This window comes from Lithobates pipiens, unplaced genomic scaffold (genome assembly GCF_037356315.1).
Source record: "Lithobates pipiens isolate NorthernLeopardFrog02 unplaced genomic scaffold, aLitPip1_a1.2 Scaffold_19, whole genome shotgun sequence".
Taxonomy (NCBI): Eukaryota; Metazoa; Chordata; class Amphibia; order Anura; family Ranidae; genus Lithobates; species Lithobates pipiens.
The window spans coordinates 291,337,998-291,356,413 of record NW_027507764.1 but is presented as its reverse complement, the minus strand read 5'-3'; the positions used below and the strand labels follow the sequence as shown (position 1 = coordinate 291,356,413).

The window sequence follows — 18,416 nt, the reverse complement described above, 5'->3', positions numbered from 1 at the left end:
GCCCAGTTACCTGCTTCTGATATAGCCGCAATTAAATCCCCCATTACTATTTCAGAAGTTACAGAGGCCTTGGCTGCTGCCCATTCATATAGGTCTCCAGGCTCTGATGGGATTCCAGGTGAGGTGTATTCCTGATATTGGGGATGTCCTTTTGCCCCCCCACCCACCTCTCTGCATGTTGCATAAGGCGGCTGATACTGGGGTTTTACCAGACTCTAGGAGGGATGATATTATTGTGGCAATCCCAGAAACTGGGAAAGATAAACTCCTTCTGGACTCCTATCGTCCCATATCTTTATTGACCACTTACCAACTGCCCACCATCATTATACGGTGGCTGTTTGAAGAGGAATACTGTTATGGCAGTAGCTAGATACCATAACCCCTGTATCCCCTTCTCCAGCGGGCAGTCAGCTTTCAGATAAAAGTGGTCTCAGTGGCAGATTCACCACAAGATCACTTTTATCGGTGGTGGGAGAGGGCTGCCGCTTACTGGAGCAGTCGATAGATGGAGAGCATCGGGCCTTCTTCCCTCACAGGCTGGATGCCGATTGAGGGAAAGATTGCCCCCGCTCGGCTCCACACCATTTGATGGCAGAAGCGATGTCAAACGTCACTTTCGCCCAATGGTCTTAAAGGGGATTTTTTTTGTATTAAAAAAAAAATTTTTTTTTTTGTTATTGCATTTTAGTGTAAATATGAGATCTGAGGTCTTTTTGACACAGATCTCACACTTAAGAGGTCCCGTCATGCTTTTTTCCTATTACAAGAGATGTTTACATTCTTTGTAATAAGAATAAAAGTGAACCAAATTTTAATAACAAAAAATAAATAAAATTTTTTAAATTGCATACACAAGTCACGCTTGCATATGAAAAAGGTGTTCAAACCACACATGAGGTATTGCCACGATTGTTAGAGGGAGAGCAATAATTCAGCACTAGACTTACTCTGTAACTCAAAACTGGTAACCTGTAGAAATTTAACGTTGCCTATAGAGATTTTTAAGGGCCAAAGTTTGTCGCCATTCCACGAGCGGGAGCAATTTAGTAGCATGACATGTTGGGTATCAATTAACTTGGCGTAACATTATCTTTCACAATATAAAACAAATTGGGCTAACTTTAATGTTGTCTTTTTATTAAAAAAACTGTGCTTGTGAGACCGCTGTGCAAATATGGTGTGACAAAGTATTGTAACGATCCCCATTTTATTCTCTAGGGCAGGGATATGCAATTGGTGGATCTCCAGCTGTTGCAGAACTACAAGTCCCATGAGGCATAGAAAGACTCACAGCCACAAACATGACACCCAGAGGCATGATGGAACTTGTAGTTTTGCAACAGCTGGAGGTCCGCTAATTGCATATCCCTGCTCTAGGATATCTGAAAAAAAAATATATATACAAGTTTGGGAGTTCTAAGTAATTTTCTAGCAAAAAAAAGATTTTAACTTCTAACACACCAAATTTCAAATAGAGGCTTGATCCTTAAGTGGTTAGATATGAACGTTAAAATCCTTGCTCCAGTTATAGCCATCACACTCTATAAAGTAATTGATAAACTGATCCCACATGACGAATCGGGATTCATCTCCTCTGGATCGACAGACAAAAATATCAGGTGCTTGCTCCATAACCTGCAGCTGCCTGTGGATAATCCAGAAGGTAAGGCTATCTGTTCTTTAGATGCAGCTAAAGCCTTTGACAGCGTTCAATGGCCCTACCTCTACGCAATCTTGGAGTGTTTTATTCCGCCCGAAGTGCTAGGCTTCTGGTGATCTTAATTTGAAGGGGACTCTGCTATTGTAGGTTATCACAGAGGTTTGTTAGAGGAGATAATATCCTTGTATGCGGATGATACCTTATTATATTTGGGGGATACCACTAGCTCACTACAGACTCTGATGGAGATTATTACTAGATTTGGAGACATCTGGGGGTTTTACCATAAATTGGACTAAATCCATTCTTATGCCCCTTGATCTATTAGTCACCCCTTTGCCTACAAGGCAGATCCCTGTAGCTACCTCTTTTAAATACTTTGATGTGATGGTGCCTCCAGATCCCTCTAGAAATCTCTAGTGGAATATAAACATTTTGTTAAAGACTAAAAAGCCATAGTTGGTGTAAACCTCATCTCTGTGGTGGGGAGAGTTAAAGGATTAGTTTAAAAAAAAATAGATATCACTGTATTTCACTGCGCTAGAACCTTGTGCTCCCGTATACTATTAAAATAATTGCTACCTAATGCATAAATACCAAAATGTATGATATTAACATCAGTGTGGCAACTAATAATTCACAGCAGCACATAACACCATATGTAAAAAAAATCATAAGTGTACACAATAAACAATAAAAAAGAAAAAAAAATCATAAAAAAAAATCAAGTCCATGCAAAAATAATATAGTTTGTGCAATAGTATTCAATATGCAAATCTTCACAGTAAACAAATCCAGATAGTCATCACACCTCTGTGCGAATATTAGCAGTAATGACAGTACACCTGGAATCCACCTCCAATGTGATCAAGTGAGACCAGCTCCCTTATGAAAATACACTCGCCAGGAAAAAAAAATTGCCTCTCATTCTCAGGAGAAGGCAAAGCATTTAAGTGTTTAATCAATCTCCACTTGGAAACATCACATCTCGATCAGCAGAGTTCATCTCGTCCCATGCATGTAGGAGAGAGAAAGAGGAGGTTTCCTAAAGTGCATTATTCCCACAAATTTTTTTTACCTAAAAAGTATACCACTAACATTTAAAATCTCTTGTAAATAGCATCAAACAAGCAGGTCTAGCAGCAATCTACACCACAGTCTCACCACCTCCAAGCTGGTATTAGCTGTCATAATATGTTCACCTTCCTTTGTTCTTCCCGTCATGAACACTTCATCCGAGTTCCGTGTAGCCATGCCCCGATGAGTTTTGTTATTTCTGACTTCATCACAAGGAAGTGGCTACACGGTGGGATGTAGTCACCTCCACTTCACACGTAACTCTTCCCGGGTCTTCCATTCTAGTAAAGCATTCACATAGTGGTGTTTGATGAAAGGTATTTTGCGTCTGGGCTATTAACCCTTTAATTAGTGAACAGGTAATGTCCGTCTATGTCATTAACACTCTATATAGCAGGGTACAGAGACAAGTCAGTTAAATCTCCTTTTTGGCAAATTTTGCCTGAGGAAAAGACGTTGCCTAATAATTATGCACATCTTGATATAGGGTGTTGATCTCCTTAAACCACATCCTCCCTCATTTCACAATACACATTACCGGATGTGCTTAAATCCAATAAGCATTCAAATTTATAGCGCTAGGTAATCGAAAAAAATAAAAAAAAGTGTATAAATCACTAAATAATGTGTACCCTATTGGGTAAAATGGTGGAACAACTTTAGAAGAATGTATTAAAAGTCCACAAGTGAAACAAATACAGTGAAAATGTCCATCATGGAGGTTAAAGAATATCACGGTGAAGATGTCATAAAACCGTGTGGACCATCACATGGAAATTTCTTTCAAACAAACGGTATATGACTTATGCATGCTTACCGGAATTGTTGGACCCGACTGTCAGCAACAATGGATCAGTCAAGCTTGGATTATCCCGATCGGCAGGTGAACCGGACTGTCACAAGAATTCTGGAGAATTTGGGATGCGCCCCGCTGGTCTCCCAATGGTGTAAACCGGGAAAGGAACCAATGGACAGATTGCAATTGATCCAATGTTGATATCCAATTGTGTAGATGGATCAAACAGCCGAAGATATCAGCGAGAAATCAAAAGATTGTAAATGCATACTGGTATGGGGTACCCCCCCCAAAAGGGTGGCACAGACCCACTAGAGGAGCCCAAAAAAACTTTCATCCACAGAACATGGAAACAGAAGAAAAAAATAGGGGCTCCAATGGTGCAGGTCAAAAAAGGTGGGTTTTAATTGATAAAAACCAACACACATGAATAAAAGTGATCACAGTTCAATGCCCTATGCGTTTTGTCCTACTACTACTAATACTGGGGCATCTACCTACTCCCCCATATTGCGCCTATATTTATAAAAACATACAAAACCAAATACCAAAGGATAACCAATCAGTGAAGATTTCGGTAACTAGGTCCCTGATTGGAAGAAAAGCAGTCACATGATCAACTGGACTCAAGCTCTCAAACCAGGGACCAATAGTATTAAACACTGCAAAGTCCATCCGGGTTGATGATGACTCACATAAATGACCCAACAGTCACACATATTGTAGGACACGTCAAAAAGCCTGCAAAGATGTGGACACACGAGTCATGTGATCTTTACCATACCCTCACCAAAACAACTTGCAAACACAGCTAAGGGAGGAAAAGCCGGTGCAAGGAGCGGCAACTCCGGATGTAGACCCAGAGTAAACCGCCCCATGTCTCAACGCACACCACACAGCCAACCAATCTGGATGTCAAATGGTGGCGCGGGTGTGCAGCGAGGAATCAGGTCACATGACTAAGATGGCGCCACGTTTCCCATGCCCAATCACATGGAGAAGACGGTGCACACGCGCGTCATGACGTCACACATCAGCAGCATAAATGACGCTGCCCATGTGTGACAAAAATACAAAGTCATGCAGCGGAAGTGACATCCCCGCACATGAACACTGTACGTGCCTCCGGCGTCAGGACAGTCACACCACGTGACAAATGGTACCCACCATAAATGAGAATAGAAATATTGAACATGAACAATACAAAATAATTCAAAAATGTATGCATAACATAAAACAGACACAATATGACACACCACCATCAAAGTCGGGCGTTCTCACACACACATTAAACATGATCCACAGTGACACCTAAAGGTGTGAAATGGGAACACCATGAGGCTGAACGAAATTCAAACGATAAATGGAACTTCAATCCTTGCAATCATGGGGCGGCACAGTGGTGTAGTGGTTAGCACTCACGCCTAGCAGTAAAAAGGGTCTCTGGTTCAAATCCCAAACACAACAATACCCGCCTGGAGTTTGCATGTTCTCCCTGTGCCTGCGTGGGTTTCCTCTGGGTACTCCGGTTTCCCCCCACACCCCAAAGACATGCAGGTAGGTTAATTGGCTTCTGTCCAAAATTGGCCCTAATATATGAATGTGAGTTGGGGACCTTGGATTGTGGGCTCCTTGAGGGTAGGGACTGATGTGAGTGTGCAATGTACTGGATGGACTGGTGTCTCTTTTCAACCTTACTATGTAACTATGCAACCCATAGAAAATAAGCCAAGAGCAAAAAACATCTATTTTAACAGAATATCTGAAAAACAAATCCAAGGTTAGAAACTGGGTTAAAGCAACCAAAAGCAAGAAATGTTAACCTACCTAAAATATTAGAAATAGTCTAGGCTGAATTAACTAGTTTATGTCCCTCTCGAAGGTTCATGCCCAACGGCGAGTAGGTCCGGAGCTTATAGATCCAGTAAGTTTTGAGGCAGGAAACTCCACGTATATGGGATTCCCACCTCCAAGGAGGAGCAAACTATCTATCTATCTATCTGTGACCAAAAATTGCATCCCCATATGCGGTAAAGAGATCAAACGCCACTTACCAGAAAGCCATGATCATAAAATTATAAAATGGTCACAATGTGCATAGGATAAAAGCAAATGCCTAACATGGCAATTATCAGTGATCAGCGTCATGGACTCGACCATCTCTGGTTTATTGCACTTAAAGTGTAAGTTCACCTTTACAGAAAAAAACTGTAAGGTGAACTTGCACAGGACCCTCTCCTCAGCCCCCCCCCCCCCCCCCCAGTCCCACTGACATGGAGCTTGGTGATCTCCCATTCTGAGCCCTGCTAAAGCCGCCTCATCCATTTTATCATATACTAAGCTCTTCAGCAATTGCACGTACAAACTTCCAAAGTGTGCAGTCTATTTGCCTTTAGTAAATTCACCCAAAGTCTTTTCCCAAAACTCCACTTGCTGGCATAAACACCTAAATGAATGTTCTCTGGGTTATTTGATTGGTATTTTTCCTGTGGGATAGTACCAGCTGGTTCTCCGTCTGTAGAAGAGTCAGCTGCAATTCCTGACTGGGCATCTGGTTTCCCATTCTTTCATTTTGGTCTGTAAGAAATTATAAAGTTAAACTTTGTAAATAAAGTGTCCAGCTAGCCTGTCTTACATAGGGCCCTTTTGCTGATTTGATTTGTTCAATATTTTTATAATCCGTGAGCACAATAAGTGACCTTAAAATAAAGGCCTATTTTATTAAGTTTTTATGTCTTATTTCTTGCTCTGCTAGTGTCCTCTGGCTGTGAGAGAGAACTGCTCCAATGACTGCACTTTTGGCATCCACATCTACTGTAAGCCCCCGTTCACATCACCACAATTTGACAGGTCAAATCCCATGTCAAATCGGAGCCTATTTCTGGCAATAGGAGTGTCCCAATTGGTGCGATGCCATCGGTGCGGTGCCGCACCGATTTTCAAAAGTAGTTCCTGCACTACTTTTGACTACTTCAATAGACATCTGTGCATGAACCCACACAGATGTCTTTCAAGTCACCCTCAAAGTCAGACTGAAATGTGGCTTTGCAATTGTGCGAGTTCAGATGAGCTTGCACGATTGCAAAGCCGTGTCCAGTGTGAATGAGGGCTAAAGGGGAGATTGGGTTTAGAAAGTATCATTTAATGCAGGTGTAGTTGTGAATGAGGTCTTTAAGTGCGAAAAGGCCATTTTTACCTCATTGGAGCATTGGAAATGTGTTACTTCTTAGTTAACAAAGTATTAGGGGCCACATTTTTTTAAAGGAATCTCCAATAAAAATTTGCAAATCCCATAAATCCTGCATGTCATTTGTATCTTTGGGAACAGGCCAATCTAAGATAGTCTGAATCTTAAAGGATATATAAGAAATAAAAACAATTGCTACACAAGCCATGTTTTTTTTTTTTAAAGCCAAACAATTTTGTTGATATCAAAAGGTAAATTCTAAAACAATACACATTGTTCCACATATCCCAGGAGTCAGAGATCAAATATAAAGACAAATTGTTCAGATAAGAACGTACATAAGTAAAATAAAGTCAAATTAAATAGATGACGCCTCTTTTCTGTAGAATACAAAAATTTTCACAACAAAAAAATGTCACAGCATAAAGACATAATCAATTTAACAGCGGCAAAAAAAATAAAATAAAAATTGGTGGGCACATAAACACTACATCTATTAATAAGGAGACCATCAAGAATCATATCTGTAGGAGCCTATACATCACCAACCGTGGTGGGGCCAATCCAGGAGTGTCTAACCAGCTATGCCAGATGAGATCAAATTTATACAGAGCATTATGGTGGCGGTAGGTTCCAATATCTAGCAATTAGCTTTCTGGCTAGATACAAAAGGCAAATGATCATAATAGAAGTAACCGGGTGATATAACTCATCATCTAATGCCCCTAGTAAACACACTAAAGGTTCACTGGGAATGTGTACTTTAGACAAGTGAAGAAATAACTAGCAAAACTTCCACCCAATATAGCGTGAGTTTTGGGCAACTCCAGATAATGTGTTTAAACTCGCCTCTGGGTACACTACATTTGGGGCATATGGATGTATCTCTTCTACCCCAAACAATCTGGCAGGTGAGGGCTTGTGCGAGACCGATAGAGAAGAAAGGGATACTGCCTTTACGGCCATATCTCATTGATCTCCTATTTCCCTCTCATTCTTAGTCCATTGTGCTCTACACTTCAACAAGGCATGATCCCTGAATTGAGACGAGCAATACCCTATACACTGTGCACAATTATTGGTCAAGTGAGTTTTTTGACCAAATCATCATTTTTATGCATATTGTCTAACTCCAAGCTGTATAAATTTGAATGTGGATAAAAATAATTATTGCGCTTACCCAAAAACAAAAAGGTAAGCAAATACACACGAATGTGACAAAAAGTCAGAAAGTGATGGAGGTGAATGTGTAGCGCTAGGTAATTAAAAAAAAGTGAAATATGTATAAATCACTAAATTATTTGCACCCTATGGGGTAAAATGATGGAACAATTTTAGAAGAATGTATTAAAAGTCCACAAGTGAAACCAATACAGTGAAAATGTCCATCATGGAGGTTGAAGAATATCACAGTGAAGATGTCATAAAACCGTGTGGACCATCACATGGAAATTTCTTTCAAACAAACGGTATGACTTATGCACGCTTACCGGAATTGTTGGACCCGACTGTCAGCGGCAATGGATCAGTCAAGCATGGATTATCACGATCGGCAGGTGGACCGGACTGTTACAGGAATCCTAGAGAATTTGGGGCGTGCCCCGCTGGTCTTCCAATGGTGTAAACCAGGAAAGGAACCAATGGACAGATTGCAATTGATCCAATGTTGATATTCAATTGTGTAGATGGATCGAACAGCCGAAGGTATTAGCGGGAAAAATTAAAAGATGGCAAATGGATACTGGTATGGGGTACCCCCTAAAAGGATGGCCAGACCCACTAGAGAAACCCCAAAAAACTTTTATCCACAGAACATGGAAAGAGAAGAAAAAATGGGGGCTCCAATGGTGCAGGTCAAAAAAGGTGGGTTTTAATTGATAAAAACCGACATACATAAATAAAAGTGATCACAATTCAATAAAAGCAATATGGGGAGTGGTGTACTTGGCCCAACGTGTTTTGTCCTACTAGGACTTCTACTGGGGCATCTACCTACTCCCCCATATTGCACCTATATTTATAAAAATTCAAGGCCAAATTGCACCAAATGTGTTAGACTCCCCGAAAAGAGTTTATTTTTTCTCACAATGCAAGGGCTATTTTCCTTGTCGAAAGTGCAACGTATTCTTGCATAATACCAGTGGTAGACGCAGGAGTGACACGTTTCAGTCATCTGTCACCCTGCGTATCTACTCCATGGAGCGTTTTACTACATGTGCCACCCAATATATAGTGTATCTTTTGACCTGCCCTTGCAAAAAGCAATACATAGGGTGCACGATTAGGACTTTTTCCATTCGGGTTAACAAGCACATCAATAATATCAAAAATGGAAAGACTAATCATAGTGTTTCCCGTCATTATTTACAATACCACAATCTTGACAATCTTGAGGTGGAAATACTCAGAAGTGTTTTTGGATTTACAACTTCGGATACACGTCCTACCTCTTCCCTATTTGGAATGTTGCCACCATGTCAACATTTTGAACATGTATATATATATATGAATTATTATCACTTATTGGACTTTTTATGATTCACACACGTTTTGCATGTTTGCATGATCAGACATAGCGCTGTCCACCAAGTTTATGAACTTTATTGATGTTGGAGTATATTTATACATATATTTTTCTTCACATGATTGTATTGGACATTGTGCCGTCTATGCGCATTCAGCATTTTTGTTGCACGTTTGTTTTTTTTACATATTCTTACATGAGTTTTTTTTTCATTTTATTATATATGCACTTCACACTGCTGTGATCTGTAAGATATTTTCACTTTCACATGTTAGACTCTGCGCTACATCAGATCTGCCAAATTACATAGAAGTCTTTGTTTATGGGGACATTAGGTTTGCTGCAAGTTCCCTTACTATCTATGGGTGGTGAGTGTAGCTTTATTGGTTCTTTCTAGATTATAAAAAGCATTTAAACATGAAGCAACTTAACATAATTCATCTCTTCAGTTTAATGTTAAAAGGGCGTTCCGTCCATCGGATCGACTGCTGGCGCCTCCATCAAAATGAAGGTAAACAGGCAGTGGAGCCTTGCGGCTTCACTGCCCATTTTCTACTGTGCGTGCGTGAGTCACGTGGTGCTTTGTGAATGGCCCCGTTGTTTTCTGGGACACACACATGTCCTAGAAGACAACGGGGCTGCTTACTGGGGAGAAAGCACCGCGGAATAGGAAGAGCCAGATTAGGAAGACTGCCTAGCAACAGAGGTTTCAGGTAAGTTTAGGCTCTATGGGTGAAATATGCAAGACACTTTATATTATACCATTGTTTTTGATTGATATATTACAGAAATTTTAAGCCTGTAATAAATGGAGTGTGCAGTCAATTTCTTTTGGAATGTCTAGTGGCAAAGAGGCAAGTTGGAAAGGAAGTGCCAGTGCTGGGGTAAAGGTTGGTAGATGTGCCTTGCTGCTGCAAATTTTCTTGCTTAACTGGATGTTAAAATAATAAGCACACCTGAGGGAGGCCAAGAGTTAAACAGGACAATGGTGGTGGGTTGGACACAGCCATCAGAGCAAATAAAATGATCAAAATCTTCCTTGAGGTAAAATCCCCAACTTGGGTGTTTTTTTAGCCCCACGTCAATCTCACAAGAGTAATATATGTCCTAGAGCTAAAGCAGATCTGAACCCTTTCAACTAAAAGAAACTGACTACTTGGTATCATCCAAAAATGTGAATACTTTATTGGCTACATAATAAAATCCAATGGTAGGGCAGGCTTACATGCTTTAGCTATACTTGATGTGATTGTAGCCGTATTAGTGCAATTGTGACAGAGAAACGGACAGTACTCAATTTTCAGTGTATTTACATTTTTTAAATAATACAGCCGGCTTCTTTTTGTTGGACAGACAACTTGTGGCGTGTGATGTTTCTCCAGCTTGAGCATGAGTAATGCAGTCAGTCCTGACAGTCCAGATGGCTGCTCTTTTTCTGTATGTTGTGCAGATTTGAACCCTTAATTTGGGGGGGGGGGGGGGGGGGGATAAAAAGTGCACTGTTGCTGTATTCGGTAAAAAAAGAAGTAAAGCCAAACCTTGCTTGGCTGTACTTCCCCTGTGCATCACAAGAGTGTACACACTCCTGTGACCCGTTTTCAGCAGACAGCAGGCTAAAGTCTGCTGATGTCACAGAGCCAGTCCAGGCTCTGGCATGATTGCAACAATAGAGCCACTGAAAGCCTGAGCCGGCTGCTCCAGAGAGTGTGAGGGGCAGAACAAAGAGCGCCGGGGGACTGATGCTGCATCCACCTAAGTATGTTATATAAAATTTTACTATTTTCATATCTCAAATTTAAATATAATTTTTGATAGGTCCGTTATTGGTGATCTAATTTCCCATAATTTTAACCCATATTTGAGATTTGTTTTGCTTGGTATGTTTCGAATAGCATAACCCCTCCTAATTGAGGGGAGTCAATATAGAAAATTTACACATTAAGCAGCATACATAACTTCTTTTTATTTTTAATAGTGGTCACGAAGATCTTGTAGCGCCACATCAAGCTGGAGGCTTCAGGCTCTCCCTGCCAATACTCAGGACAAGTGAGCAGGGAGTCTGAGTACACCAATCCAGAAGTGTAGGTAAACCAAAGAAAAGATGCCGCTCAAACTGACCAGATGTAGTCATTGTGTATGGCCTCAGCTGGCAGTGCTCTGGCAACAAACTGATGTGTTTTGCTCCAACCACCGTAGCAGTGCTAGCTGAGGCCAAACACCATGACTACATTGGGTCAGTTCGAGCAGCGTTTTTTTTTTTTTTTTTAAATACATGTATGGACAATGGTTTTACTCCCCCCTGCAGGGCACTGCCACATGGTACAGTGCCTATCGTAACACTGAGCTAAAATGCAAAATGTTCTCTTGTCCTTCAATGGGCAATGCAACTTAATGCTACTGGTGTGAACAAACCCTTATAACACTAATTATTGCTTGAGTTTAATGGCTTGTGATGGTCTTCTCTTACACTTTTCATCTGCCTTATTTTTCAAATCTAGTCAATTAGAGCATATAGGTCAAACCTCAAACTACAGTATAGGGAGGATGATGCAACTTCATCATGGCAGATAACAGGACTCTTGGCTACAGAGTAGTCATTTATCAATAATCCAAGAATAGAAGCAGTTTTACATGAACCTGAATAGCACATTTTTAGAAAGTAAAACCAGAGATGTTTTTACACTTAAAGTTTAATATGTAAATGGTGCATATAAAATAATAAAATTAACATATCCTTTAAAGAGCAACTCCAGGCAACAAGTGAAATGAATAAGTGAGTTTTATGTGGCCCAATGTATCCTGCTCCTAGATCTTCATATGTACTGTTGGGTAGGGCTGAGCTCTCTATTCCATAATTCTATTATGTTAAATGTCCAATCTCTTTGATCCCAAGTAGGGATTTTAGAATGGATATAGTCATGAATAAACAGCCTGCATTCTTTTTTTTTTTTTTTTTTTTTTGCCAGCAACTGGTGCTCCTGGAATTGCTGGTAACAAGAACTTTTTTTTTTTTTTCAAGATCGCATGAGTTTGAAGGGTTTTCTTTTAATTGAATTGGATTGTACCTCAATAACCATTTGCAGCTGTTGACTGTCCTATAAATTATTACCCCTCCTTCCACATAGAGCTCTCAAAAACCCTATGACTGTGTATAGAGCCTTCAGATTCTTTGAAGCCATATTCTATCAGCACCAAGATTGCTCTTTTGTAAAATTCTGTTAGCAACTATAAAGGACTTCTACAAAGAGAATATACTCCTGTTAACATTGAATATCTTAATGCTATGATCTGCTCCACAGCTTGCTAGCTGCAACCATTCAGCATTGTCCAGATCATCATGTCCAGCACGACCCGGTTTGCTTCTCCAACAGACTTGCTTGACAGTCAGAGTGTGACAAAGGCTAAAAGAGATATAACAGAATAAGGAGAGGATCTGTGTGACAACAGTAAAATGTCAGACTCAGCTGGGCTGCAAGATTCAAATACCATCTTATATCTAATTAGAGTACTTTATCTCACTACTGCCAACTGAGAGACATTGACTTGTCACAACCTGCAGGTATTAAATATGCTGAAATTGCCAGGGTTATTAACAACATTGATGACATTTTATTCCTTCTCTTGTCAATAATTTAAACTGCGAACTCATCATCAATTTTAAATTTCAACACATTAGTGTCAGGTCACACATCTCAATTATAGTCTAATGATTTTTGGGGATGCTTCTCTGCTGGCACTTTTAGACCAATCTGCCCTTGTGTGAATGAAACTCCAAATTTAGGAGAAAATGCAAACACCTGTATTTGCAAATTTTACATGCGTTAACAGAGGAAATAACTGATCAGTTTCAGATATTGAACTGAACATGTATTCACACACTAAACGAAAAGTAACAAATACCAAGTCATCATATCAATCACTACATTGGAAAATAACATAGGCATGAATACATTTATTTAATTTCCCTGTATGCTGCAGCTAAGTCTTGTTGTGCAATAGTAAGAGCCACTAGCCAGTGTGCATTAGAAGGTAAAAATTATAAGGTAAAGTATAGTGCTTTATACATATTTTCCCTCTTTATTGTGCTCTGAAGAAAAGTATTTTTTTTTTTATTTCTTTAGTCATAAGTGTAAATAAAGCATAAGAATATGAATTAGCCTCCTTTGAAGCATGAGCTTCTTTAACTGCTTCAATACTGGGCACTTTTACTCCCCTCCTGCCCAGGCCAATTTTCAGCTTTCAGTGCGGTCACATTTTGAATGCAATGCTATACCCAGATTAAATTGTTACCATTTTTTGCACACAAATAGAGCTTTTTTTGGTGGTGTTTAAAGAGGAAGTAAACCCTGATGAGTTTACTTCCTCTTTCATTCCCTGCAAAGGCAAAGCATAATGGACTACTATGCATCGCTCCGCTGCTGTCATTCGGCGAAGCCGCAATGACGTCACTCCCGTGCATGCGCACGGGAGTCGACACGCGCGGCAGCTCCATTCTTGGAAATGCCGCGTTCAGTGTACCTGCGCGCCGCTGTCTACGGCGCATGCGCCGTAGACAGCGGTGCCCGTTTTCGGGCAAATATCTCCTAAACCATATAGGTTTAGGAGATATTGCTTGGACCTACAGGTAAGCCTTAATCTAGGCTTACCTGTAGGTCAAAGTGGTTGTAAGGGTTTACAACCACTTTAATCACTGCTGTTTTTTTTTTTTTTTGCTAAAGAAGAAAAAACAAAACAGAAAATTTTGAAAAAAATATAAATTTTTGTCCTTCACTGATGTGCGCTGATAAGGCTGTGCTGAGAAACGTCACACAGTGGGAGCCTCCCATTGGGTGGAACGGCCCGAGAACGAAGCGAGGAAGAAGAGACGCCATGGAGGAAGAGGCCGGACGAGAACACCGGAGCAAGAAGCAGAGGAAGAAACCGAAGGATGAAGGAAGGAAGAAGACCCAGAGAAGATGGAAAGAAGACTATAATAGAATTGTCAAAAACTGTCTCTTGTCATTTGTAACACATTTGTCACTTTTTTTGGTGAAATGGTAGGGGTACTTTTGTACCCCCTTACCATTTCACAAAGGGGGGAGGCCGGGATCTGGGGGTCTCCTTGATAAAGGGGGCTTCCAGATTCCGATAAGCCCCCGACTGCAGACCCCCACAACCACCGACCATCGTTGTGGGAATGAGGCCCTTGTCCTCATCAACATGGGGACAAGGTGCTTTGGGGGGTAACCCAAAGCACCCTCCCAATGTTGAGGGCGTGGCCTGGTACGGTTCAGGAGGGGGGGTGCCCTCTCTCGTCCCCTCTTCTTTTCCTGCAGCCTGCCAGGTTGCGTGCTCGGATAAGGGTCTGGTATGGATTTTGTGGGGGACTCCCATGCCATTTTTTTTTCGCGCGGGGTTTCCATACCATACCTAATTTTTTTTTTCTTAATGCTATTATGACCTGTGTGCAAATAGCCTTAAAAAACCCCATAAAAGTGAACCAGCGTAAAAAAAAGAAGTCAAGTTGAGAGGTGCACCTGTTCAACTTATGCAAATGCATTTACGTGGCTTGACATTTACTAAGATTTTGCCAGCGCAGTGAACCAAAGCACTTCAACGTGCACAAATGCCGATTGCGCATGCGCAGTGCATAAATTGACCTTGCGCAGTTCCAAGTGTATTTGCAGGCGCAGCAGGCTTGTTCAGAGAAAGTTACTTTTCCATTCTATTTTGGGCATATTTGTTACTTGGACAGTTATAACTATACTTCCTCACATCACCCCCATAATATTGGTACTTCCACCTTCTTTTAATTCTGAGTTGAATAATGTGTGCGCGTGTCTATAGCGGCGCACTGATCGACACCTCCCATGCGCCGGCAAGATAATCATATATGTGGAATTGCGCTGTGTTACAGGCGCAAATGTTTTGTGAATGTGAAAACGGCTGTTGTGCATCGGCGTGCGCTGCAACTCATGACGCAAACCATTTGTAAATCAGCCCCATAGTGTCACTGTGATAGGGTAGTGGGCAATCTGGCGCTAGCGGACAATATCTGGAAAGGTTGCTGACGCTCACACTGCTAGAGACACTAATACAGTGATAATACTGTACTGACACTGGCTGGGAAGGGGTTAACATCTAGGGGCAAGCAAGGAGTTACCTGTGTGTCCAACAATGTGTAATGTGAGTAATATGTGCTGTTTTTACTTTCTGATCTGGCTGCTTCAGGGAGAAGAAACAGCCAAATCGTTGTTTCCTGTACACAGAGTTCTGTGTTTTTGATTGGACCGAGCCAATCAGCCGACTTCAGTCAAAATCATTGGCTGAAATCTGCTGCCAAACTCGTGCTGTGTCTAATCACATCATGGGTTGGCAGGGAGAGAGCCCCAAACGCGGAAGACAGGTGGGGACATACAGGTATGTTGTCCAGCCTGCATGTGTCCCGCTCGCCCTCAGTAAAACTACTGTGGACGGACAGCAGGTAGTTAAAAGAGAAGTATGGGTTTCATTTTTTTTTTTAATCCTATGCTGCATCTGTCCCCCAGCACTGAGAACCGGGCGATCAAACATCACCGATTGCTCGGTTCCGACAGTTCCCAGAGCAGAGAGCTGCAGACTGTCAGTCACAGCTCTCTGCTCTGCTTTCTCCTCGCTCACTGGAGTGCTGAGATGTGAAGCGTGTGGTGTCGGCCAGCTCAACCTCTGAGCGGCTCGCTGAGAGGGTGAGCGGGGTCTCAGTCCAGGCACCTGGCGGATCCAGACTCCGTGGTCGAAATGTTTTGTCAGATAAATCAAAAAGACTTTAATGCAGCTGTATGATAGAGAGGTGTGTTCTCTAAAACAGTATTACCTCAATATAAAGGGAATGAACACATACTAACCTTTGATCCATCTCATAACTTTTCATCCAGTCATTTAATGTAATACCACTTTCCCATTTGTACAGAAGAATCTTCCCACATTCTAATCCAACAGCAATAATATAACTAAAAAATAAAATAAAACATGACTTAACACACCTGAACATGTTATTAAGAATATTTCCTATAAAAACAAAACAAAAAAAACATTCAAACTATCACAAATCAAAAATACAACTTTGTGGATTAAAGTAAATTAGTATTTCCCAGCCCTGGAATAGTCCAACAGCTTTTATCTCTCTTGCAAGAGAAACCACATATTGGCTGACATTAGAACTTGCCTAACAAAATAACTAGGTATTTAAGCACACAAACACTAGGGTGAACCTGGAGCAAAATTAACTCTAAGCCCTTGTACACACGGTCGGAGAATCCGTTGGAATGTGTCCTATCGGACAGTTTTGTCGGATAATCCCACTGTGCGTGGTATGCATTGGACTGTTTCCGTCGGACCAAATTTTCCAACTTGCTGGAAATATTTTCCGACAAACTGGTCCGATCGGACATACTCCGATCATGTGTAGAGAATTCCGATTGGACCAAGTGCCACGCATGCTCAGATCAAATTCCTACATCAAAGCTATTGGCTACTAGCCTGAACGTAGTCCCATCGTAACGAAATTACGTCATCACGTTCTGAACGATCGGATTTTCCAACAACTTTGTCCGACCGTGTGTATGCAACAGTTTCGGACAAGATCCGTCGGACAAAATCCGACGGATTTGGTTGTCCGGATCTCCGACCGTGTGTACAAGGGCTTAAAAGGGTAATTCAACTGTTCCACTCTACATATAAATCCCCCTACCTCAATGATGCACACCTTTCCAAAGGGCTGAGGGGGTGCCACTATTCTCCTCTATTGTATGTTATAAAATCAGTGGGCCATCTTAGACCTCACTGATCAATGGTCAAAAAACAGGGATGACCTGCTTTCCTGGCAAGCATAACTGAACCCAGACAAGCAGAAAAATGCCTAACTATTAATGAAAAGGCAACCCTCATTCGTTGGTGGTGGTAATGTATATGGTGGAATATTAGAATACAAACAATTCGTCTAAGCAGAAGGTGCACATGCAGTTCAAATATATATATATATATATATATATATATATATATATATATATATATATATATATAAAGTAATACAAGCAATTCGTCAATATATATCTGAGAATATCCGTATTAAAACAGCGCTTTATAAAAAGTCCTTTACAGAAGCAACAATGTACGAGAAATCAAAAGAAAGTTCTTAGTGTGCAGATAGGGTGTTTATAGTGCCCTAATCAGCGTTGCAAGGTGATCAAAGTGCTGTCAACCTTTCATCCACCATAAACCGGGAGTGCTTCACCACATGCGATGCGTACCCCTAGGGGGTTAAACTCACCAGACACCGCTGATAAAACAAGCCTTAAGGAGTAGTCACTTCCTTGGGTATAGTAAAATTCCTATATATCACCTTAGCGATCCAGTTTCAAGCAATCCTGCAAGTTTGTCATAAAAATAAAACAAAGTGTGCACATAGCATAATACTGTTTTATTTTTTTTAAAAAGGTTCACACAAAACAATAAAATCCCCCATTTAAATATCTGCTTACATTGTTTAAAACATCATCAGCATTTCAAATATGTGTACTTCACCGGATTTTCAGATCTCAAAGCCATCCACCAGTGTTCCGCTGTATACACTGTGCATAACTTCCTCGTCTGTGGTCAGCGGTGGAGCGCACACCTCACTTCCGGTAGCGTCGTGTAGGCCACGCCCTGACGCGTTTCGTCACTTCCGACTTCAACCGAGGGCGTGGCTACACGACGCAAACGGCCAATTTATATTCAACAGTCTCACCCTGTGTCAGCCAATCACGCAACAGTGCAATGTCCGGCCCACATGACTGCACATAGTCATGGTAACCGGACACAATCAGCCTGATTCACAATGCAGGGGAGAAATGCATGTATAAGCACAATCGATCGCCGGACTAGCAGCGACCTAATCGTTATACAAGCTCAGCGAACATTGCGCTAGGAGCACCACATGAAAGACAAACACCCCAACTTAAAAATTTAAATTAACCTAATTACACAAATTATATAAATAGATACAAATATAAATATAAATATAAATAACAAAGGAAGATGGTTAGCCAAACACTGAATCCTCACATAATCCATGTATGCAGATAAAATCTGCGAGTAGGACCCTATATACATGAGGTTTACAAACCGTCTCTCTGAAAAATAATCCCTATTCAAACAAAGCTAGTGTGTG

The 18,416-nt window shown here is 41.0% G+C and overlaps 1 protein-coding gene across 1 annotated transcript in view; it reads right to left on the bottom strand.

The window, feature by feature from the left end:
* Positions 1 to 11,919: 11,919 nt before the first annotated feature.
* The window catches only part of ELP2 (elongator acetyltransferase complex subunit 2), a 373,658-nt gene continuing 367,161 nt past the window's right edge, over positions 11,920 to 18,416 (bottom strand). The window contains exons 21-22 of the mRNA XM_077492004.1: positions 16,111 to 16,215; positions 11,920 to 12,648 (exon numbers count right to left, since the gene is read on the bottom strand). Of these exons, the coding sequence (XP_077348130.1) occupies positions 12,486 to 12,648; positions 16,111 to 16,215 (268 nt within the window). The 3' untranslated portion in view covers positions 11,920 to 12,485. The remainder of the gene's footprint in view (positions 12,649 to 16,110; positions 16,216 to 18,416) is intronic.